The 25,372-nt window shown below is 40.2% G+C and overlaps 1 protein-coding gene across 2 annotated transcripts in view; it reads left to right on the top strand.

Annotated features, from left to right (window-relative positions):
• The window catches only part of PBX3 (PBX homeobox 3), a 305,612-nt gene that overhangs the window by 249,627 nt on the left and 30,613 nt on the right, over window positions 1-25,372 (top strand). For both annotated transcript variants that reach the window (XM_077478996.1, XM_077478998.1), the window contains exons 3-5: window positions 9,759-10,000; window positions 18,047-18,237; window positions 22,849-22,984. In XM_077478996.1, the coding sequence (XP_077335122.1) occupies window positions 9,759-10,000; window positions 18,047-18,237; window positions 22,849-22,984 (569 nt within the window). The remainder of the gene's footprint in view (window positions 1-9,758; window positions 10,001-18,046; window positions 18,238-22,848; window positions 22,985-25,372) is intronic.

The following is a 25,372-nucleotide window of genomic DNA, read 5'->3' as shown; positions in this document are numbered from 1 at the left end:
ACGATGTGGGCCTCTTCATGAAAATGTATAGCTCTCAACTGAACTCGTTGGGAGAGAAAGGCTTTCTTTTGGACCCAGATTCCTGAACAAATACCGCCCTTAGTTCTGATACATAGATATGCACGCAATAATGTTAAATGTAAATAGCAAATGTATGTAGATACTTCTAAAGTGAACGTACATGCAATTTCAAGCTACTAAACTACCATATGTCTCGAGAAGCAGGCAACTTGAGTTGGCTGCACATAGTTTGATCATTTTCTAAGATCCTCAACAAGGGATTTTGCCTTCTGAAGTTGAGCTCTGGCCTGTCCCTTTCCACATTTTGCACCACTGTAAAGTTGCCTATCACAGTGGTGCATATGAGTTGGAAGGAATGTAGATGTTAGAACAGTGGTTGATATGAAGAACAGAAATCACTATTTTGGATAACTGAAACTATGAAATCTATATGAAAGCACATACAAACCTTTGTGTGCCTGAATTTTACATACGCTGGTTTAGCAGACTGAAAGCAAATACAGGTTGACTTTAACTTTATGTTATATGCCAATTTTCTTAATTATTTAAACTCTATTGGTAAAGAAAAAGTAGCGTTCCTGCTCACAGAAACCTTTCAGATGTTTGGTTTTATCTCCAGATTTTGGTTGGCATTCTCAAAAATATTTCTTAGAATAGAAACAGTGGTCTCTTTTTCTAATAATTAGCTTTTCTAGATGGCTGTAAATCCATGAAAATGCGTATTAAGTAATTTGACGTAAAGAAAAAAAATTACTTTTGTCTAAAGAGTTGTTTGTTACAGCTTGCCCCTCTTTCATAAGTTATAACAGTAAAGACACATATGTACTATGTTTGCTTACACAAGAATGAGAATCATTGTACTAATGGGTTTTCCAAATGCCTGATATACGAGTCATTGATTGCTCTCTATACAAAGGCTGATTATTGACAGATCATGCCTAAATCTGGTCATACCTAGGAAAGCAGATCATTGCCTAAAGAAGACCTCTCTTAAAAATACGAGGTCAAATTAGTATTATTTTTATTTTTTTTAAATATGTCAGACCCCGACTTCTGACCACTTCTTGAAGGCACTGGTGATGCCACTGTGACTGGTCGCTGCCCCCTAGGAAAGCTGGGTACTTGTAATCCCCCAGAAGGCACTCCTGCACTGTGCAGAGTTGATTCTAGGAGTGGACCCTGAAAGCTGTTGAATGGAATTTGGCAGGTCCAAAACTGTTTTCCACATATAGAACTCACACATGCTGGGAGTTTCACCCAGCATACAGTAAAAAGCAGGTGTTTTTACATAAAAAGGTAATATGACCAGCACACCATACTGCTTATAGGTAGGCAACCGTGCCTGTTGAAGGAGTCCTTTAGGGGCTCTCAAACTTTGCCATTCATATGACATTATGAGTAGTTTGGTGAGCTGATATTACTACCTTTGTGCAACTGTTAAAGATGCAAGGCGCCATACCTTGTTTGATTGCTACAGTACCACTCTCATAGGGGGAAGACCCAAGGCTCTAATTGGTTACTTCTGATTGGACTAGTGTTTGGTACCCAAAAATATGACCTAACTGGCAGACAGTTTTAATCTTTACGTACATCTCAATTTCAGTAAAGAAGATCTAGCTTTTCCTTTCCCCTTCTGCTAGCCATATGACACTCTTAGGCTGGGCATACATTATACAATTATGTTGTTCAATTTCCTTTAGATTTACCTTAAATTATGTAGTGCAAGGAGCTGCCTGATTGCATACAAATTGAAAGCATTTAGGTTTGGTTTTGGTAAATCTAAAGGAAAATTGTATAAAAAAAATGTATAATGTATGGCCAGCCATTGTGTCTTCGAGTGATAGGTGGTATTATTAATTGGTAGATGGGAGCAGACTGGAACTTAATATAAGGCATAATATAGTGCCCTGGGGGTTCCAAAAGACCAATATACTATTGTACTAGGTGTGCCATTTTCACAACAGGTCTACTTTAAATGCAGGCTTATTCCAAACTCAGGTTTGCACTAATTGTTATAACTCTGCCTGCTAAATTTATAGATACACACACACACACACACAGGCTACAGAATGCCAATTAGGTAAAAATATACACTGTTGTTTTTTTCTTCTTATAACTCAACACATCTTGTTTTCTCTTCCATAAAGTGATAGCAGAGTACTGTATGTCAGATTGACGCCGCCTTTATCCATATATACCATGCATTTATATATTTTTGTGTTTTCCTCAGCTGTCAATACCGTCTCAGTTTTGTTTGCATAAAACTGAATATAATTTTCTAGAGAATTCTGCTTGCAGACACATAATAGCTTGGAAGAATAGACAAATCAATGAATTACAAAGAATTTCAGCGATCTGTCTTTTAATCAGATATAGTTAAATACTAAGGAAGCATGTTTGAGAATTAAAGTTACCAGTTCACCAGCAGATCTCAATTCTTGGTTCACATGCTAGATGGACAGATATTTTCTGAACTTGGCCATACACCATTCAGGCAAATCTGAAAGATTTGACTTCTCTTGGATTGACTCCAAAGAATGATGTGGTGCAAATGTGTACCACTGATTTTTGAGTAGACAGGTATATTATTACTTTCAAGTCCTTGTAGCCAAAAAGGCAAGGCAAATATCTCCCCTACTCATTTATACGCTGCCTTTTAATAAAATCCTGAATGCATGAAGGCATTCCCTACTGGAGCTCAATATGGTAGCTTGGGTTGCAATACACTGGACCTCTATTGTATGCATACGAGTGAGTTACTCTCAGCTAAATGGCGCATCATAGGACAGGACCTTGGCACTCCAGCTGTGGTGAAACTACAAATTCCATCACACCTCTGCCTCTAGGAGTCATGCCTGTGATTGTCAGGGTCTTGCAATGTCTCATGGGACTTGTAGTTTCACCGCAACAGGAGGGCCGAGGTTGCCGACCCCTGTCATAGGGGGTGGTGAGAGTGGAATTCAGGTACAGCTGACCAGTTCTCCCTTGAACATGTCCCTTTTGAAAGGGACCACATAACCAGTGCCTTGTCAACAGTCCCGTGACCTTCACCGGAAGGCAAAGGAATTCCAAGAACGAAAAAAGTATTTCAGATACAGTATATTTATAGCATCATGTTATGATTACTGTGGACAGTCTTGTAAAGGCAGTATTGGCCCTTGAGGGCTTCGGTGCATCCAGGTCTGTGCCCTGATGGTAGTTGCACCAATATTTGCATATTACCGCAGTCTTGGAAGGTTCAATGTTACATAAACTCACTATTGCGTTATTTTCAGGTGCTTTACATAGACTTCATCTAAATTGTTTAAAATGCATACCTCAGCTAAATAAATCCTACAGGTCTTAAGCACTGCTCAGTGCAGGCAGAACGTTGTGGTTCTCAGAGCATCAGGGAGCATATTTAGTCAATTTGGCTAGCTTCTCTTTGCCAGACAGAGCATGGCCTGCTCGTCCACCTTAGCTCCCAGGTGAGCACACTGATTGCATTGTGCAATATTATTCTTCCAGAGAGAAGCAAGTATGCGGTCCAGACTCCGCAGGGTGCTAATCTGTTTATTTATAATTCAAAAGCATTGCCCATATATTAATGAAGCCTTAATGAGCTACTGAAAAAGCCTGAGATTATTACATTTAACCATACCCCGCAATCAGGAGGCACCCGGAGTGGACAATTTAATGCAATACATGAGTGGGAGCGGGTATTACTGAGAGGTTAATATTTAGACTGACCTCCGCTTTTATTATTTGGTCTCGAAATTATGTTTCCAGTTCAGTCCTTTTTATCTATTAAACAGAGGCCCGAGACAGGTGTTTGTAGGCAGAAATATTCTTAATTAGAATTTGTTGAAAGATACCTAGCAATGAAGAGGAAACACATTTACAGATCTATGATGGTTCTTGTGTGTCCAGAGTAAAATGCATATCTGGTAAAAGACACCGGTAAAGGCATGCTATTGATAGTAGAGGTAAATATAAGCTAGTTCCTGGACAATTAATCTTAGCCTGATTTTCATTAGTTAGTAATACAGTGAAGCAAGTACCATAATAAGCTTGGGAATATAGAAAAGATGGAGTTGTATCGGGTGCAAATGACCTACATTTTAATAAATGGCTTTAATGTGTGGGGTTCTGCAGTGACCTAACACATATTGACCATAAACTAGGCAGTTTTTGCATTTTTATAAAAATATTCTTATTATTTATCTTATAAACTATTAAAAACAATGTGCTTTTGTGTCATTAATTATATTCTGATTTAAATATACGTACTTAAAACAAAAGGTGTAACATGCAACTACTGTTTTTATAATTCCTCCCCTAAAGCGAAATTAAACCCAAAACAAAAAATTTAATATATTAAATACCCCTGAAGAAAGGACTCTACACAGGTCCAGAAACGTGTTGGGCGTAGAACTGAAGGATTTGCATTTGTTTTATATTTGTCATGGTGCTGTTTGCACCACATATTTTATTATAATGAATTTATATATCCTTTTCATATACAGTGCCTTGCGAAAGTATTCGGCCCCCTTGAACTTTTCAACCTTTTGCCACATTTCAGGCTTTAAACATAAAGATATAACATTTTTATTTTTTGTGAAGAATCAACAACAAGTGGGACACAATTGTGAAGTGGAACGAAATCTATTGGATTTTTGAAACTTTTTTAACTAATAAAAAAATGAAAAGTGGGGTGTGCAAAATTATTCGGCCCCCTTGCGTTAATACTTTGTAGAGCCACCTTTTGCTGCGATTACAGCTGCAAGTCGCTTGGGGTATGTCTCTATCAGTTTTGCACATCGAGAGACTGAAATTCTTGCCCATTCTTCCTTGCAAAACAGCTCGAGCTCAGTGAGGTTGGATGGAGAGCGTTTGTGAACAGCAGTTTTCAGCTCTTTCCACAGATTCTCGATTGGATTCAGGTCTGGACTTTGACTTGGCCATTCTAACACCTGGATACGTTTATTTGTGAACCATTCCTTTGTAGATTTTGCTGTAGACATAGCGTCTACAAAATAGGGGATCGTTTTATGGCATTTTGTATTGATAATTTTTTTATTTTACTAGTAATGGCGGCGATCAGCGATTTTTATTGTGACTGCGACATTATGGTGGACACATCAGACAATTTTGACACATTTTTGGGACCACTGGCATCAATAAAGCGATCAATGCTAAAACCTTGCATTGATTACTGTAAAAATGTCACTGGCAGTGAAGGGGTTAACCACTAGGTGGCGCTGTAGGGTTTAAGTGTGTCCTAAGGAGTGATTCTAACTGTGGGGGGAAGGGGCTGTGTGTGACATGTCACTGATCACCGCTTCTGATTACAGGGAGCTGTGATCAGTGACAGTGTCATTAGGCAGAATGGGGAAATGCTTGTTTACATTAGTATCTCCCCGTTCTTCTTTACCGTGAGACGATTGCGGGTATTTCCGCAGACATCGAGTCCGCGGGACCCGAGATCACGGTCACGGAGCTCCCGGCGGGCGGGCGGGCGCACGTGAGCCGCCTTTTAAAGGGCCACATACAGGTAAGTATCTGCCTGTACGTGCCCTTCTGCCGCAGTATATCTGCATGAGGCGGTCGTGAAGTGGTTAATACTGCTTTAACTTAGGTATTTAGGGCACTATAATTGTTGTAAAAAATTATTGTATGTCTTTGGGGACTCTGATCTCTGCAGACATCCACTTTTTCAGCCATTGTGGTACTTTAGCAGCCCATTGATAATGAATAGGCTCCCTAAAGGCAACCCACATTAACAGGTGTCATAATGCACTAAAACACGTGCGCATTAACACACTGCAGCGAATTGCTAAGTGTGAATGGGGCCCTATAATAAAACGAGCACCATAGTTGGCTAATTAGTACATGTACATGCTTGCTGGGACAAAATGATGTCAATTTTATTCCACAAAATGATCGTTTGGCCAACCCTTCTACCAGCTCTTAGTTACTAGCCCAGAGGAACATTAGCTCGGGTTGGGTTTCTCCAGGAGTGGCTCTTGCTGTTAAGGGTCAAGGAGTGCAATTTCTAGAAAAACAAAAAAGACAATCACCTAGGGTTCAACACAAAAGATAATCTCTGTGTATGTACTAAAACAAAATCTGATTCCCTGGAAATTTGTATGTGATTCTCCATTGATCGCTTACTGCAAAGATAGTTCTATGGATTGCTGCCTTGTGAAGCTTGGCTGTCAAAATAGATACTGGTATAAAACAATTATCAGTCTGCTCTGTATTTCGACTACTGTATAGTGATGTTACACCTGTGCAACTGTAGCATTTGTTTAAACAAACTATTTCAATGATATGAACTGGTGAAGGAGAATGATATCTCAAAAATAACCTATTGCCAAAGAAACAAAGGGGATTATTCACAAAAGGCAAATCCGCTTTGCACTTCAAATGCATTTGGAAGTGCAGTCACTGTAAATCCGAGGGGGACATGCAAGGAGAATAAAATACATCATTTTAGCTTGCACATGATTGGATGATAAAATCAGCAGAGCTTCCCCTCATTTCAGATCTTCCCCTTAGATTTACAGCGACTGCACTTGCTGCGCACTTGTAGTTCAAAGTGGATTTGCCTTTTCATAAATAACCCCCAAAGAGCTGTAACCAAATGGAAAATTCCTTGTGTATATGCTTGATGAATGTTGTGTGTTTTACTATACATAGAAAGAAAGAACAGCACAATGAAAGCATTATATTATATGCTGTAGGTTATAATTGTATGTGCAGATCTGGGCCCTCTCCATTGGGACCCAGCACAGCTTTCAATTCTTTATGTAAAACTGATTTAAAGAGGCTAATTGTACTGGGACGTCGCTCTTATTCTGTCCTCCTGAAATTTTTATGGAAATGTTGATTTGAGACAATTTGAATGTTTTTTTTTTTTTAACCCAAAAGTAATGGCGATTTTAGATAACCAAATGAATATATCCCTCAAGTCAATGCATAGCTAGAATGGTTTCTTTCTTCACCAATACTTAGTAGCTTCAGGCCTAAAAACCCTCGTAAGGTTATGCTACTGAGTGATTAAAAATCTGTAGTGTGGTCTAGGCAGAAAGCATGACTGAAAAAGTCAGTTTACTTACCGTATGTATACCGCTCCAGGCTTGCCAAACCTTCCATCCAGTCACAGGTGCAGGTTCCTCCAGTTTCCATCACCTCCCTCCAGACTCGGGGGGGGTCAAACAAACCACCCGCCCCACCTCTACCCCCCCAGTCAGTCAAACCCTGCACTCCCCCATTGCTTTGTCGATCCGCAAACCACCCCCGGTCGCTTGCCCATCCACCCACTAGTCTCGCACTTAACCCATCCAGGTCACGGGCAGCTTCAGTGGCTTCCCCCTGCATCTCCTCCTAGGCTTCTTCCCCCCTGTATCTAAAGCTACTGGCTTACCCATTGTGGCCAATTATGTCACTTTGCCTCTCGGCCAATTGGGTCTTCCTGATTGGCCAGGAGGAGAAGCAGGAAGACAATAGCGAATTTTAATTTGCTATTGTCACACAACTGGGTAGGCTCAGTTCGCAATGCTCTGCTCTCCGAGTCCACCCTTTTTGAAACTGATTAGAGCCTCAGGCTCTAATCATGTGCTTAAAAAAAAACACTAAAATGTATGTGTCTGGCGCCCTGCATGGATTAGGGTGGCGACGCCCCTGCACCCCTAATGGAGTGACCGCCACTGCTCAGTAGCATTTACAAGACCAAACTCTATTAAAAAGGCTAATAATAACCTTATTCAAATTCCAGCATAAGCACTGACATTCCAAACTCCTTCTATTGATGCATTTTGACCCCTAGTGGAGCCAGTCAATTGGAGCATCAGTGTTCATCCTAGAACATCCTAGAACATAAACACTAATGGTTTTTATAGCCTGAAGGAGAACAAAGTGCAGTCTTAAATGTGCTACTGATAAAGTTTTATACATACTGCAAACTAAGTCCACAATGTATGCATGATACAATACAATAAATGAATAGAGCAAATACAAAAAACAATCAGTAAACAATCAGAAAAAAATGTTCCAACAGTGACAAAGCCCAGGACTCAATCTGTGCAAGTTCACATGAGTGGTGATGTCACAATGTCTAGCTCCACCCTATGCATTAGTCAAAACTGATGTCATCAGTGGCTTTGAGACTGTTTAACAGATCAGTAAGGGGATCACAGTCCCTGGGTGCACATATATCCAAACACTCCTCATTACAAGCATACCAATTACCTTCATAACAATTTCTCCCTAATCTTGTGCGTTTCCATCAGCAAATCAGCCCCAATGATTATCGCCCATTCCAGCCACTATCAACTGAATCAAGTAGCACTCATCTCATAGATTTGTAGCTATGCAATGCAAATAACTAAAATTACAATTTAATGAATGTTTTTCTAAACAAGGATTTCCCTTCACTGTCTATCTCAAGACACACCAGGATGTAAGAGAAGATCTCCCCAAAGTGACTAAAATCTTGTTTTAGGTGGCTGTTGCTGAAACAATAACCCATTGCAATTTTTCCTGCCATTTCAGATTCTGTCACAACTCACATTTTTTAAATTATCCCTTACTTTCAGTCCCAGTGACCTTGGTCACCAGGACAGGAGAGGCTTCATTTCAAGAGCAGAAACACTGACGTAGCAGAGGTCTCACGGGGGTTCTAATCCGTCCTTACTCTATCCAAATAAAATCAAAAATAGATACACCATAAAGTTATTGAGATTACAAATAGAAGTAAACACTGGGTTGGGATGCTGTCCATAGGAACAATAATGTGGAGAAACTGAGAGCGCTTATAACAGAACAATAGAGAGGGGGGAAGGGGTTTTGATTAATGAGTGACTTTTAAATGGGGAGAGACCATTTTGAAAGATTTATGATTCACTATAGTTAGTGGTTTTATTTAGTCACAGTATGCAGGCACAGTAGGAGCCTAAGAAAGTGTTTACATACAGCAATTGTTACTGTTGATTATATATAGGGCCTATGAAAGGTTTGTTACGCTTGTTGGGTTGATGGACAATGCAATGTAATACACTAGACATTGAGCTATATAGTGAAGATATTTATTGACTCAAAAAAAAAAAAGAAGCCTTGCAGAAAAAAATGGTGTTTAGGGGTGCTATATTTATTATTTATAGATCTATCCATTTTAATGCATTTTTGTGATTTTTGATTTAAGTAGCCAACAAATAAAAAATTAACAGATTTTAGAATTTGCTTTTGATATATTTCCTGATTCCAGAAATGGAGGGAGACATTGCCATTATACTGTTGTCTCTATCAGATTGGGACCTTTCTCCTTTCATGATCATGGGAGCCTTTAGCTTCTTCCAGTTCGCACCCTTTGAGTTACCTGATTTAATATTCTAGTTTTCAATGTGGACTCTGCATTTCACTAAAAGATGTACAGACCACCTCAATGTCTACTGGTAGACAGTGTTTGAATTCCCTGTCTTTCCTGGACTTCCATTCCTTGATTTCCAGTCTTCTCAGTTCAGTTACTTAGCAGAGTATAATGTAACTAAACATCTTGAGATGAAAAAAAATAGCAAATATAGGAGAAATGTTTTCACTCTTAAAAAGAGGCAACATGGAGGAAGCTACTAAGGAAAAAAACTAGAGCATATCTTGTTAATCAACAAACTTAAAATATATATTATCTATATAAGCTATGCATTGCTAGCAGATGTGTAGTTAATCTTGTCTAATTTTGTCTAATGTTTCATTCAAAGGTCTCAGCATCCGAGGTGCACAGGAAGAAGACCCACCAGACCCACAGCTCATGAGACTGGACAATATGTTGCTGGCTGAAGGTGTATCTGGACCCGAGAAGGGAGGTGGAGCTGCAGCAGCTGCCGCGGCAGCAGCTGCTTCAGGTGGAACTTCCGATAACTCAATAGAACATTCCGATTACAGAGCCAAACTTAGCCAGATCCGACAGATCTATCATACAGAACTGGAGAAGTATGAACAGGTATGCTAATCTTTCTTCAACTCTAGTATCAGGCAAAAATATCCTTTTCACCAGTAAATTTAATACAATAACCAAATCACAGTAGAATAGGGACATATGTCAGGCTGATTATAGCAAATTATAGTTATTATTTGTAGCTTATTATAGTCCATTAAGAGATCGCTATAGATTATTATAGGTTAGTGTAATTTTATATGAATTATCATACTGAAGAGCAAATAAAAAAGAATTCTGTTTTAAATGAAAAGCAGAATATTGTTTTAAAACTCACAAAAGCCCTAACAGCACCTTTCTGGTGTGAGTTTCCTTAAGAACTACCTGCGTTTAGAAGTAGTCAATTACTAACTATACTTAAACGCGTTCCCACCCCCATTCTAACTGCCCTGTAAAGGAAAGATGTCTATACCTACTTATGCTGAGGGTGCTCTGGTCCGGTCACATGATTGGCAACCAGCGTCGGCTTCAGTGTAGAGGAGGGTCAGCCGACAATGGATGTCCAATAGCAAGTCTAAAGCCCCGTACACACGAGCGGACTTTTCAACATCCAAAGTCTGACGGAATGATTCCGTCAGACTTTTCGATCGTGTGTGGGCTGCAACGGACTTTTGATTCGCAAAAGTCTGACAGACTTTAGAAAATGGAACATGCTTCAAATTTTTCCGCCGGAACTCCGCCGGACCCAGTTCCTACCGAAAAATTTGCTCGTGTGTATGCTATTTCGACGGACTAAAACCGACGCTAGGGCAGCTATTGGCTACTGGCTATGAACTTCCTTATTCAAGTCCAGTCGTACGTCATCACGTTCGAATCCATTGGAGTTTGGTGTGATTGTGTGTGGCCAAGTCCGCTCATTCGAAAAGTCCGTCAGAACTCTGTCGGAACTCCGGCAGAACTCCGGCAGAACTCCTTCGGAAGTCTGTCGGACATAAGTCCGCTCGTGTGTACGGGGCTTAAGGGTGACATCTTTGCAGCCGTTATCAGCGATCTCTCTTCCTCACAGAGGAGCAACAGCCACCTGGCCACTAGAGAGATTACGTGACCGAATTGAAGCAGCTTTAAGTATAGTTAGGATTTGACTGGAATTATATTTTGTTATGCAAACCTCACAGGACAAGATGGCATATAGCAATGTAGTTCTGTCTGCATTGACTGGTGTACTGTGGAATGGACTGTTTTGTGCGAGTCCTATGTTTACGGTGTGCTGCTGCAACATACCATGCATTGTTTTATGCCCTTCCCCTCCTATTTCTTCCTTTTTTTTTTACTCCAGGGTCCAGGCTCCTACTGGCCCTTTTCTGACAGATGAGAATAGGAGTCCCAGATCATGTGATTTCTATGATTGCCTGTTGCATTGGTCACATGATCATGAACCCCACCTGCCAACTCCCGATTGTATATAGTGACTGGGTGCTGGGTGAATTGGGTGAACTGGGTGACTAGGTGACTGGGTGAACAAGTGCTTAATTTCTTTAGCAAATCAGAATGTCATCAATTTATGGGTAAGAAAGCCCTTTATTATAACGGCTCAGGAGCTAGGCACCATGGAAAAATATGTCTACAGTTGTATTTTGTGTACAAGATTTTTTTTAACTGCAGGTTTACCTGGATATACACAGTCTATGCACAAAACATGAGGGAACAAGAGATGTAATGGCAAGGGTCTTAACGTTCACTTTAGTAAACACTTTTACATAAGGCCTCAAATAGTTTTGTGTATGTATAGAAGCTACTAGTAAAAAAAAAAAAAAAAAAAAAAAAGTGGAGAAAAGAAAACAGAACACATTCACTTTTATTTTTTCGGGAGAATGAAAAAATGTAACCCAATCAGCCACTCTTGAAAACAATTTAATTTTCCCTACGTATTATCTGGCTCTTATTTGTACTTATCTTAATACTTATTATTTCATATGACATTAGTCCTAGAGAATATCGGCAGTTCTGAAAAATTAATATCTGTGTAAGTTCAGCTTTATTTCTCCCTACAGTGAACAGAATGCTTGCTATACATAACTTGCAGTAAAAGATACATTTACAAATGTGCTCTGTACATTATCCACAGCTGGTGTAATTTAAATGACACTTCGAGAGCTGCTTTTCCAGAGCCGCACTCAAGTTGCTTTTTGCTGAAGGCAATACTATGGTAAGGGTCCCTTTGCCCCTGAACATCTGGGAGACCTGGATCAAGTCAAAATTCATCCATGATAAGAACCTGCTGTGATACTTAAAATGATAGCAAATCAAATGTATTTAGTTTAAACGTTGGTACATAGATTTAGGATTTAAAGTCAGACTCTAGCTGGCCCAACATAACCATTTGCGGCGTCCCCAAATTACCCACTACCAAACTAAAATCAGTTTAAAGTGCTTACAGCTGGCTGTGTGTTTCCCATCTGAAAATTGGTTGCTGAGGGCAACAGTGAGTAGGTACACCTTCACACAATTTTAAATTAAACCTGAATTCTAGGTTTGCATATTTTTGCATAGTTACATTGCGCCAACTTGGACCAATGTAAGTACAATAAGTCCCCTACTTGCAGATGAGTTCCATTCCAGGTGCCTCATTCATAGGTAAAGCAACGATCAGCGCTTTGTAGACAAAAGCTGTGGTCACTGATAAGTGTGTTCTGGTGGGGGGAGCTCTGGTGGGGAGATCGCTGCACTAACATTGCTTGTGTTGGTATGGCAATCTGTCAGTATTTTTTCATTCTGCCCGCTGGATGTGTGTAACCAGCTTTACAGGATTAGACATGCAAACACATGTTCGCATCTTTGAAAGTTTGCAAGTTGAATGTTCATATGTAGGGGAATAACTGTATGTTTGAGTCATACTGGCTGATCCCATTGGAAGCTGGAAATCACTGTAGTAGGCACCACTACTACATTGCTCACTTCTAGCTTCTGGGTCCTGTGTCGAGTGGCTTTCCTTACTGCTTATTAAACCCAGAAGGCATCTTGCTCAGCACGGGTGCCATTTTGCTTTGTGGGTGCGCTGTGTTGCTTTGGCAATTACTTCCTATGTAACCAGACTGAGCTGTAAAGTGCCATTGATGGTGGGAAGAGAGATGTTTAAGGGCTGTAAAGGTCTGTGCATATCAGGAGAGAAAGAGGTGTGGCGTGGTCTAGGTGGGGTGGGGTGAGGTGGTCACTGGTTAGACTCTAGTTACTTTGCTACCTTTACTTTTTAATGAGGCCTTGCTATCCTTAAAATTAAAAAAAAAAAGTACTGCACCCTGGTCACCTTTGATCTTCATTGTGTTGATCAGGTAGATTTTCACCTCTCCATAGTTGCCTCTGTTCTAAAGCTACATAACTTAAAGCTGAACTAATCCCATTGATTTGACGGTTTAAAAAACAGATTTTCAGAGATTGACAACTGTCACATTTGCCTGTGCTCAACCAAACTGTCAAACCATCAAATAGCTTGTGTCATAACTGATCACATGTGCAGCACCATGGCAGTTGCCGATCAAACACAAGCTAAGATGGCAGCTTCCATGCTGAAAAGGATAGGAAGGTTTAGTTCCACTTTAATGGACTGCAGCTGAAAACTCAGCATAGCTCTGCCAGAAGGCTTTTCAGGCTGAATGTCCATTAACATCAATATAGAGAGCAAAAGCAAATAAAACAAAAAAAAAACTAAAAAAAAAAACTTTTTGTGAAAAATATGGTCCCCGTGCCTGTAACCATCATGTACATATACCGTATATACTCGAGTATAGGCCGACCCGAATATAAGCCGAGGCCCCCAATTTACCCCCAAAAAAACTGGCAAACTTATTGACTCGTGTATAAGCCGAGGGTGAGACATGCCTGTCCATCCCTGTGTGTGTGTCCGTCCATCCCTGTGTGTCCGTCCATCCCTGTGTGTCCGTCCATCCCTGTGTGTCCGTCCATCCATCCCTGTGTGTGTGTGTGTCCATCCATCCATCCATCCCTGTGTGTGTGTGTGTCCATCCATCCATCCATCCCTGTGTGTGTGTGTGTCCATCCATCCATCCATCCCTGTGTGTGTGTGTCTCCATCCATCCATCCATCCCTGTGTGTGTGTGTCTCCATCCATCCATCCATCCCTGTGTGTGTGTGTCTCCATCCATCCATCCATCCCTGTGTGTGTGTGTATCCATCCATCCCTGTGTGTGTGTGTCTCCATCCATCCATCCCTGTGTGTGTGTGTCCATGTGTGTGTGTGTGTGTGTGTGTGTGTGTCCAGCCTACCTGTGTCCCGAGCCTGTGTCCCGAGCCTCCGTCCCGTGCCTTGCCTCCTTGCCTCCGTCCCGTGCCGTGCCTTGCCTCCGTCCCGTGTCGTGCCTTGCCTCCGTCCCGTCCCGTGCCGTGCCGTGCCGTGCCTTGCCTTGCCTCCATCCCGTGCCTTGCCAGGATCGCTGCTCTTCGTCGGCGCCTCGGCGGCCATTGTAAAATTCAAAAGCCGCGCCTCCGCCTTCGCCTGTGATAGGCGGAACACTGAATTTCCCAGCAGCCTGTGTTCCGCCTATCACGGACATCGTCTCATCCTCGTCCGTAGTACGAGGATGAGACGATGTCCGTGATAGGCGGAACACAGGCTGCTGGGAAATTCAGTGTTCCGCCTATCACAGGCGAAGGCGGAGCCGGAGGCGCGGCTTTTGAATTATAGAATGGCCGCTGTCTGTCTGCTCGACACGCTGATCGAGCAGGCAGACAGCGATGACTCGAGTATAAGCCGAGGGGGGCACTTTCAGCCTCAAAAAAGAGGCTGAAAATCTCGGCTTATACTCGAGTATATACGGTAAATAGGATACAAATAATGCAGATATGTGTCCTCCCTCCAGTCTTAGCTTAGTAGGTAAAAGTAAAAAAAAAAAAATCAACTTTCATGAAGCAATAGGAACTTCTACTGTAAGCAGTGCAATCAGTCATTTAAGATGTAGTGAAGGGGTGGGCAGAAACACTAAGGCTGCATTCACCACAGGGAAATTAGCCAAAGGGTTTAAAGTGAGCCAGTGCTTCGGTTATGCAGGGAAAAGTGACAGGTTCCCTTATCTTCTCCATACTACTGCTCAGTGGCGGCTGGTGCTCAATATTTTGAGGGGACAGCAAAACAACCTGACCCCCTAACTCGCCCCGCATAGGAGATGGATGGGAAGGTGGCAATCAGTGGCCTTACCTTAGGAGTCAGATGACGAGGTCGTGCTGGATCCGAGGTAGGGCTCCTGCCCCTCCACCTGCTGCACCTCGCTCCAGCTTGCAGAGGAAAGAGCTTGGGCCATTGCTTTTCCTCCCCAGCCAAACAGGAAGTGGAACCTGAGACCCCGACTGGCTGGGAGTCCTAAGACTCCCTGGCCAATCGGGTCTCAGGACCCGCTTCCTGTTTGGCCAGGAGGAGAAGCAGAAAGACATTAGCAAATATTAATTTGCTAATGTCACACAACTGGGTGGGTTTAGGGAGCAGTGCTCTGCTTTCCGAGCCCTCCCTTTTTTGAAGCCAGTTAGAGCCTCAGGCTCTAATCATGTGCTGAAAAAAAACAACATTGAAATCCATGCATATCATGCCCTGCATGTAGATTAGAGGCCAGTGGCATGGATTAGGGGGCGGCCACCACTGCTACTGCTCCATTTCCTGTCAAGAGTGAAGAGAAGAAGCCCCATATAAGCTCAAAGCTGATCCTAGTCATAACTTGCATAAAGTAGAGAATTCTCTGCATGAGCCCCCCCCCCCCCAATATTGCTCTTGCCTGAGTTCCCCATTTCCAAGTTCCAGTGCTGCAACATGGGAGAAAGAGGAGCAAATCACCTGCTCATTTTAAAATGTTATTCTGCTTTACCATTTATTGTTGAGTTTTATTTTTTATTTTTTTTTCCTCTATCGGGGCGCACTGGTTCTGTGATCAAAGGAATGACAGTGAGCTAGACTGAGAGATAATTTCTCCTGGTCCCAATTAAATCTAGAAATCGTATACATCATGTGTGTTTATTAAACGTGAAGGATTGGAAACAGTAGCATCATTTCTCAGTCCTCTAAGTAGTGTGCATCTATATAGCTAAATAGAATCTGAGCGTGGTAAATGCCTAGATCCATGGGAAAAGAGTAGGTGTGTACAGTAGGTGTGTACACTGTGATCATGCTCATGAAATGCAGATAACATTGTAGAGCACTTTAAAGCTAAATTCTATGCTAAAAGATTGTTAGTGTAGTATTCTTATATTCTCATACATGCAGATGTGTGGGTGTAATGCCGGCTATAAAATTTCTCAGTGACTCCATTATAGAGCACTCTCTCTTCATACTGTTTAAGCACTCATTAATAAGAAGGTAACACGCCATCTTTAATGGGACGACAGCAAAGAATCACTTTTGCAGAAGTGCCTGCCTCTTTCTTAAGGGCGTACCCGGATTTTAATTATCTAAATGTAAATACTTAACGAATTTTACTTAGAGTAATGAGCTAGAGTGCATACTACATAAATGAGATGTTCTAATTAATCTTGTATGAACTAGTGCGTTAAAGGGATGCCGGGTGAATCCCACAAACCCTGGGCCTGTGCCAAATGGCTAATCAGCCTTTCAGTTCATACATGGTTTCCCTTAATAAGCTGAAATACGTGCAGCAAGCTTTGAGGAAATAAATCCTTACTTATTCCCAGCTTCGCGTACTAAATGTTTCACTTACCAAATTCTGTTTTAGACAACACGGAGAGTGTAATCTTCTACGTTGGGGTTTCTACTGATGTTTTGTTTTTTATCTAATCATACAATAATGTTATTGCTGTTTTTATACTTTCATAACCTATTGGTTATTTACTGTAAAAGTATCACCACTTTCTTGCTTCTGTGGTTTAATTGAAAATTCCCTTCTGGGAATGGAAAAGTATTTTATTTTATTGTTTTCCTTATTTTGAATGGGTAAGTATTAATGCATTTTTATACCTGAACCTTTGTCGTGTAAAGCATTTTTATTAGTACTTTACCAAAAAAATTCAGAGTTAAGCTGTGTTAAAATTAGTGAAACACAGTGGCTAAAAATATGTATTGCTGACTAAACATCTCAATTAGGATTGATCAGGAGGTAAATGTCCAGGATATATGAACTTTGGAAACCTTATAGCCTTAAATTACCCATATAGGGTGGTTGAATTGTGCTATCACATTTAGGCAAAACTCTCTTCAGAGTGCATCAAAAACCTGTATGTTGAGCTTGGACCGATTGGTGAAAATGGGGAGGGGGTGTTCAGGCAGACAACTCCAGGGTCAGCTTCTTAACAGGGGTAACAATAGCAATTGGACAGTGTTTTCTAATGTTCATAACTCCCACACAAAAGTCAGCTGTCACTGTGAGGAGGGTATTATAGTCTAATTTGGTCATGGACACTTATTATCTTGTGTCAGTGGCTTTTTTGCAGCAAAAATGGGCTTGTCATAATGTCCCTAGTGGCCCTAAATTTAAACTACAGTTAGATTTTTATTTTTTTTGGTTTAATAATGCCTTTTTCGCTTTCAAAATAATAAAAAAAGTCCAGCACTGCTCATTTTCCAGGTTTAAGTGATGGCCAATATCATCCATCCCACTTCCTTTGGACCTAGGCTGTAATGGAAATAACTAGAGGGGGTGCATCATCAGGTAGCCTAGGCTACAGTACTTATGGACGGTGAATGGTGCTTGCATGTAATTTGCACAAAAATACTAGTGTTATGCTTCTAAATTGTTCATGAATTTTATTGAGTCAGTTCACTCTAAACTGATAACTAAAAGTCTACCGTTTTATAAATATATTTTTGATGCAATGCCTGCTTTAAACCTCAGAGGGAGCTGAATTCCTGCAAGAGGTTTGGTATTATGATCAATTTCATAGGTAATTGTTTCCTGAACTTTACGTAAACAAAGATTGTGTTATGGGATTCTGAATAACTATACTGATTTTGGTGTACCTGGAAAAAATGTTTGCATATGGTCAACATTATGCTTTTTATATGCTTTGTACATGAAGACACAAATTCCTATGGTGAAAAACAAAACGGTGTGGCATACATTATTTTTCTGTAAGTTAATTCCATTTTATTATTTGTTATAGGCTTGTAATGAATTCACAACCCATGTGATGAATCTCCTAAGAGAGCAGAGCCGGACACGTCCCATCTCCCCCAAAGAGATTGAGAGGATGGTGGGCATTATTCACAGAAAATTCAGCTCCATCCAAATGCAGCTGAAGCAAAGCACGTGTGAAGCGGTCATGATCTTGAGGTCGAGGTTTCTTGATGCCAGGTCAGTGTTAAAGTTTATGTCAGGTAAAAATAAAAAAATATATATATTTTTAGTTCATGTTTTACCCCTTTTAAATGCTGAAAGTACAGGAAAATACATAATGATCTGTCAGAAATCAAATGAACTCCCAAATTCTGTTTGTGCTGACAACATAGTGCCCCATGCTGCTCCTAAATTTCAGTGACATTGTTAACTATGTGTGACTATGGAACATCCACTGCTCTTCACATGTACACATCAATATGATTTCCCAGCAAAACAAAGTTTCTACCCTCCCAAGAACTTGCCCACACACTGTGTAGGGAAATGAGGATTCTTAAAAGATGTAGTTCTGGGGTCCTGCCTTAATCAATAGAAATGGACCCAGCGGTTGCCCCTAAACATTTTTACAAACTCGACATTCTTTCTACTAACCATCTATGTAAGGGCATTTTTCCCATTGACCCCCGAGGAATTGGTTTTAGCAAGGGTTCTCTTATTTTATGGTTTTGTCTGGGGGGGGAAAATGTTGAGAACATCTGCTCTATTGTAAATACTGTGCAGTATACAAGGAAATAAGAAATCAGAACAGTAGAGGTGACAGGATATGGTTTTCAACAACATCTGGTAGATTGGTGGAATTTTATGACGTTATTGAACCACATAAACAGTGACAACTGAGCTTCTGGTAAATTTTGAGAATCTAAAGCACAGACAGAGATCATACATGCATGGATCATGCTTTACTGTTTTTTTGCCTTCCTCTAGTCTAGATCAACTGTGGAAATGGGATTGCATATCTAGGATTGTATTTTTTTTTGTCCCTTCTATTGGTTGAATTAGATGGACTTGTTTCTTTTTTTTCAACCAGACTAACTATGTAACTATAACATTATGCTTACACACTGCCTTATGTAGCCTTTTTTAGGCCTGTGTAGCTTTTGTGTCAGAACTGCTATTCTTCCATATAAGTTTACGTAAATGTGAAAGCAGCTTGAAACAGCTTGATGCAGCTTAGGAGGAGATCAAATACAGGTCAGAAGGCATTAAACTGCAAGTCAATGTACCCATGAAGGAACTCACGTGGAACTTCGGAGCCTCTTAAACCAATTTCAAATACAAGCCGAATGCATTTGCCCATCTAGACAAGTCTTTAATCATTCTCTTTTTTACACTAATATATGTGTATATTTATGAGTAAAAATATAAATGATATTCACAGCTTAATCTGTTACATTCAACTAGTCTCAGGCACTAAACAAAAGTATTAAGTAGTATGCTAAGTTTTTCCAATAAATAGTCTTTGGAATATGTCTAAACACTAGTCCGTGCCTCTTGCTAAATGGTCGTATATCAAGGACTGTCAAAATTTTGGAACAGTGTTCCAGGGTACTAACATCACCAACATGGGAGCCAGACCTTGTGGAGCTTGCCAATAGGACAAACAAGTAGATGTTGGATAAGCACATCAGTGATCACAAGTGTAAAGAAAACTTGAGAGGTAGAAATGGAGCCATTTATCACTTAGAGTTCCACACTTGAGTAAATAACATAAAAAAATTACACAGAAACTATTCCAGCTGTGTGAATTGCTTAACTTAGCAACCAGAGCATAACAAAGGAACTTCTTGTGTTCCTTGAAGTGAAGCATTAACTCCTTACTGAACATACTATTACATGGGAGAAACTCAGATAGTGCTGTAGGATAGGAATGTATATAGAAAGGAGAACATGAGAGCAATAAGATCCTAGCCGCCCCAGGCAGGCAGTTTGCCGGATGCCTTATGGCACAGTAGCCCTGAGGCCTGCACATTTCAAGGCTTCCCTCTGGGAGGTTGTCTGAATCCCATAAAACATGTATAACAGCCTGAGTGTGAACCCATCTGTGCTAGGAACTCAATCCTGTGATGCTTGCATGGTTTCATGACTGAAAAAAAAGAGACAAAAAGAATATAGATATCAAAACATTACAGAGCACGTAAGGCATATACTAAAGTACCAGCAAATCATTATTTAAAGTGGAAGTTGAGACTTTTTTTCCACTGTACTAATCCTTATTGCTAATATTTTTTTTTTTAGGGCTGTTACTGATTAAAATTTTCGTGTTCGGTTCAATTTTTTTTTAAAATCGATTAGTCGACTAATTTTGATTAATTATAACGCACATACAGATCCAACTACTTTTAGCTGATCTCCTTGCATTGCAACTCTGCATTAGTCAGTGGTATATGTGGTATACACTAAATACAATCACCTGACACTAGTTAGTTTCCACAATCCATGACTTAACTTCACAGTTCACACAAATATGTTTTAAATTCAAAGGGTAGCACTGACGCAAGTCATTTTTTTCCCACAGTTGCGTGACAATCCCTCCACCTCCAGTCTAACTAATCACTCTCACCTTATGGCATGGACCCCTGTGCAAACAGGTGGTCATGCAAGTGGGTATCAAAAGGGTTAACACGGACCATAAACTTCTCTCACGTCTCCTTAGATCTCAGCAAGGACGCCAGGTCATGGCTAGAAAAGATCTAAGTGCTCACCACTTAAATATAAGATTTCATTTTTGTGTTCAAAACGCAAACCACTCACATAAAAATGATAAAAACACAGCATGTAAAGCCGACAATCCTGTTAGTTCCGTAGGGCAGCAGTGGGTGACGTCGTGCATAGCTCCTCCCCTGTACGCGTTACATTCAATCAGAACTTCGACATCACCAGACTCTATGTCCGTGACGTCACCGGATCTCCGACAGAACTCCCCGAAGACTCGGAAGCCAGCGGAGAGGTGAGTACCGATCAAAAGAATTTTGATTGATCAAAAAAATGAATCAATTAATGGAGGAATTAATCCTTAATTTCAACAGCCCTAATTTTTTTTCTAATTATTATTACTCTGTAGCTAGAATTATTGATATATCAGGCAGCAAACCTTGGTCCTAATATAGGTAACAGTTTCTACAAGTTGTTGTGTTGGCATCACAAAAAATGGCACCAGTTCTTCTACTTCTGTTCAAAATGTGAAATCCTTCTGTGATACGAGCATTTGCTACTTTCTCTAGGTTGTTTCTTTATTAATAAGAAACAGACCAGCATGAACATAAGGTCAGATTTAAGGAGACCAGTTTTTGCTCCTTTATTCTGAATTACTGAAGGTTTCTACTGCAAATTTGGGGATTTCACTTCTGAAACTGAACTGAAGTCTTTATTCTAGTGATGTGACATATTGTAACATACACTTTTCATTTGACTCAATATGCAATTGAAACATGAAACCTATTCAGTTGCCCTGTCCACAGCATATGCCCCCATTCACACCTGAAGAATTTGTTGCGTGTTTCCTGAATTACAACAATACTCAACATGAAGATTCCCATTATGTTCAGTGGTGCCTATTCATACCTGGGCATCATACAAAGAGCTTTTTTCAGGCAGAATTGTGCATTTATGGCTTCAAAGACTTTAATTGGAGCACCTGAAAACATGCAGCACAAGCATTTTAGTTCTGAACAACCAGTGTCCTCTCCCAAGCAACCTCAGGCTTGTGAACAAAATGGTTGGTTTAGGAATGTTCATGCTGGATGTGGAGACTTTCATCCTCCTAGTGAAGGTTTACAAGAACCCCCTGTTAGTGGACACGGCTCAAGAGCTTTGATAGCACAAGACACCACACAGAAAACCAGGAAGCAGATACAATGACAACATATGATGTCACCGAAAATGCCTTTCATTGGCCAAAGAAACTGTCTGAAGCTTGAAAACACTTGAAATAAAATAAAAAAAGACACCCAATTAAATCCCAAAGAAGTCCAGTTAGGATGTTTCATGTGTAGTTCATGAATTGCAAAACAATCTTTTAGAGGCACACCACCCATTATGGCTTCCTCATCAGACCATCTAATAATTACACCTACATTACATAGAAGGATCATTGGATCTGTAGTATGTATGATCACAGATGCAATGGACATTTTAAAAACTGCAGGACAGGTGGCAAACAATCAAACGTGTGCGTTAATATTTAAACTGCACTAAGAAAATTATAGCATTGCATTTTTTTCTCTTAAAATGATCTCTGGACTTGTCTAATTGATTTAGCACTTTTCTTTTATGATCAGAATAATATGTATGTTATTCTGGCACTGGTTTCATTCAAGGGCCAAATCACTGATGGGGAATCAATCACTGTAATTTAAAATACATGCACCTGAAAGATTCACTTGCAGTGAATGGTTGATGAATGTCAGATATACTGCTTTATAAATTACACCTCTAAAAGCTGGCCATACATTATACAATTTTCTTTTTCAATTTTCCTTTAGATTTACCAAAACCATATAATATGAGGCCAAACCTAAACACGTTCAGTTTGTATGCAATCAGGCAAGCTCTTGCAATACATAGCTGAAGGTAAATTTAAAGGAAATTGAATAAGAAAATTGTATAATGTATGGCCAGCCTTAGTCTTTGGCACCACCAGCCACGTATTTTGTAGGTACATGCAAAAACTCTCCTTATGTTATCATTTTAATAAATGTACTGAGTAGTAAATCATTTTATTATATAATACATCTAAACATGGTTTTGTAAGCTAAACCAAATGAATACTTTTTTATATTAATCTGACAGGAGAAAAAGACGTAACTTCAGTAAACAAGCCACCGAGATCTTAAATGAGTATTTCTACTCCCACCTCAGCAACCCTTACCCAAGCGAGGAAGCCAAAGAGGAGTTGGCAAAGAAATGCAGTATCACAGTGTCACAGGTGAGCAGGTCATTTTTTCTATGTATACCTCCCAGCTACCAACTGCTCTTTTGTGTGGGAGGGGGGTAGGGTGTCCATGATTCTTGGACATCTGAAGGATTTGACTATAATAAAATATGAATGGATTTTAAAAGTATTGGTCAGAAGGATTTATAGAGGACTGTACCAGAGGTGATGGTTACATTTGTCAGAATTTCACATTTTAGTATGCTGGTAGATCTAATGTATGAATGCTCCTGGTCATATACTTTTCACCTTAAATGAGAGGATTGTAAAAAAAAAAAAAAAAAAAAAACAGGAAAAAAACAACAAAAAACAAGCATGCATACTGACTTCTACGGCTGCAGTATCCCTATGATGCTGCCACTGTCCCCCTGGTCCCCCACTGGCTCCAACTCTGAGAACTGAGTGATCACATGTCTTCTGATCGCTCAGTTCTCAGTCCACTCTGAGAGTGGTGACTATCAGTCACTGCTCTGCCCCTCCAGCACTCACAAGAGCAGCAGGCTAGAGAGGGGGCAAGATCAGATGGCTCAGGCTCTCAACGGTGTGCTGCCGAGCAGGCATCTGGGTGGATTCTGTCATCTTTGTGGGGATCCCTCCAGAGCCTGGACTGGCTGTGATATCAGCTGACAGCTTACTTTAGCCCACTGGCAGGTGGTTCTGGGTCACAGAAGTACAAAAGTAAGTGCACTTTTGTGAGACAGAAAAGAAGTATGGCCAAAAAAATATTGGTCATACGCCCCTTTTAAAATCAGCCGATTAATATACTAGAGAGGGATGAGCAGAGAACAAAAAATATCTAATGCCGTGTACACACGGCCGGAATTTTCAACAGCAAAGGTCCGACAGAACAAATCCGTCGGACAATTCGAACAAATCTTTCCGACGGGCTCAAGTCAAAAAATCCATTCATCTGTATGCTAGCCCGACGGGTGAAAATCGACGCTAGGGCAGCTATTGGCTACTGGCTATGAACTTCCTTATTCTAGCCTGGTCTAGTACGTCATCACGGTCAAATCCGTTAGATTTTGGTGTGTTTGTGTGTAGACAAGTCAGATTTGACAAAAGTCTGTTGAAAGTCCGTTGAAAGGTCTGACGGAATTTAGTCCATCGAGAAGTCCGGTCATGTGTACACGGCATAACTGGTAGGGCAGGCCATGCTGAGGAAAATGTATATATACTTGTAGGAATTGCATATAAGCTAAACTCTTACATTAGCATATTAAGAAACCTAAACTGGAACTATAATTTGGTGTATATATAAAAGTATTGTTACAAAGTTTTGCCAAACCTAGCAGTAACAGTTCCAGGTTTAAAAATTGAACACATATGTACATAACATGTATACTGTATATGGTATGGAATTTAGGGGTTAGTCCTATAAACACTGAGCGTTCATATCCTGTAGTCTCACTATAGCCTTCCTAGAAATGGTGCATAACAAGGAGTATGGTAGCTCTATAAGCCTGAGAAATTTTACATGTAATGTAATGTTATTTGTAACTCATTTTCTTAAAGATATTTTATCATCTAGATTGGGTCTTTAAGAAATGAATGAGCTTTGTATCTGCAGACAGATGTTTTAAGGATTTTTTTAGTATCTGTACATGATCCCAGTAGCCAGGGATTTAAGAATTGTGCAATTCATTAATTACAAGTAATTGTAATTACGATAATTATGTATAATTAATGCATTACGACTAATTAGTATTACTATACCCCTGTGCATCAGGCATTTAATTGGGTTAAGACAATGGAATTATTCCTGCTTGTCGCCTGAACTATTGTTAGGCCTTATTTTAGGTTTCCTCTTCAGAGGTGGTCATCACGAATGCAGCTATGGTTTGGAAGCTAGACATCAGTAAATATAAAGGACTGCGATGTTCAAATGCCACACTACCCACTTCTGCCATGGGTCTCTGCCAATGAGTGTCCCTCTGTCTGTGGGTCCTGTCACGTCTCATATGTCATGTGTGACATTTCCAGGAGTGTGCTTGGCATATGCCATATTTCTACAGGCTGTTGGAGCTGCTCATTTCCAAATCCCACTTTCAGGGTTCTATTTGATTCTGATCCTGCATCATTTTAACCCTAGGAGTTTTTCTGCATGGGTTATAAGGATGTGTTGAAATGACATATCTAGTTACACTGACACAATGACAATACTTTTCCTAGAGCTAAACACGGATTTCATAAAATTAGCATATTTATGCAGTGCAGTCTGCTCTTATTTTTGGAATGACATACTAGTACTGAATAGAACCATTATTATTGTTTGTAGACACGCTTAAAACGAACCTGGCTTTCTCTTTACCCAGCATTTTTAAAGCATCACATATCACTTTTGTTTAACAAAAAAATTATGTGAAATTCCATGTTAAAGTG

Source organism: Lithobates pipiens, unplaced genomic scaffold (assembly GCF_037356315.1).
Source record: "Lithobates pipiens isolate NorthernLeopardFrog02 unplaced genomic scaffold, aLitPip1_a1.2 Scaffold_1, whole genome shotgun sequence".
Classification (NCBI taxonomy): Eukaryota; Metazoa; Chordata; class Amphibia; order Anura; family Ranidae; genus Lithobates; species Lithobates pipiens.
The sequence above is the reverse complement of the archived record's forward strand: the minus strand, read 5'-3'. Positions and strand labels throughout refer to the sequence as shown.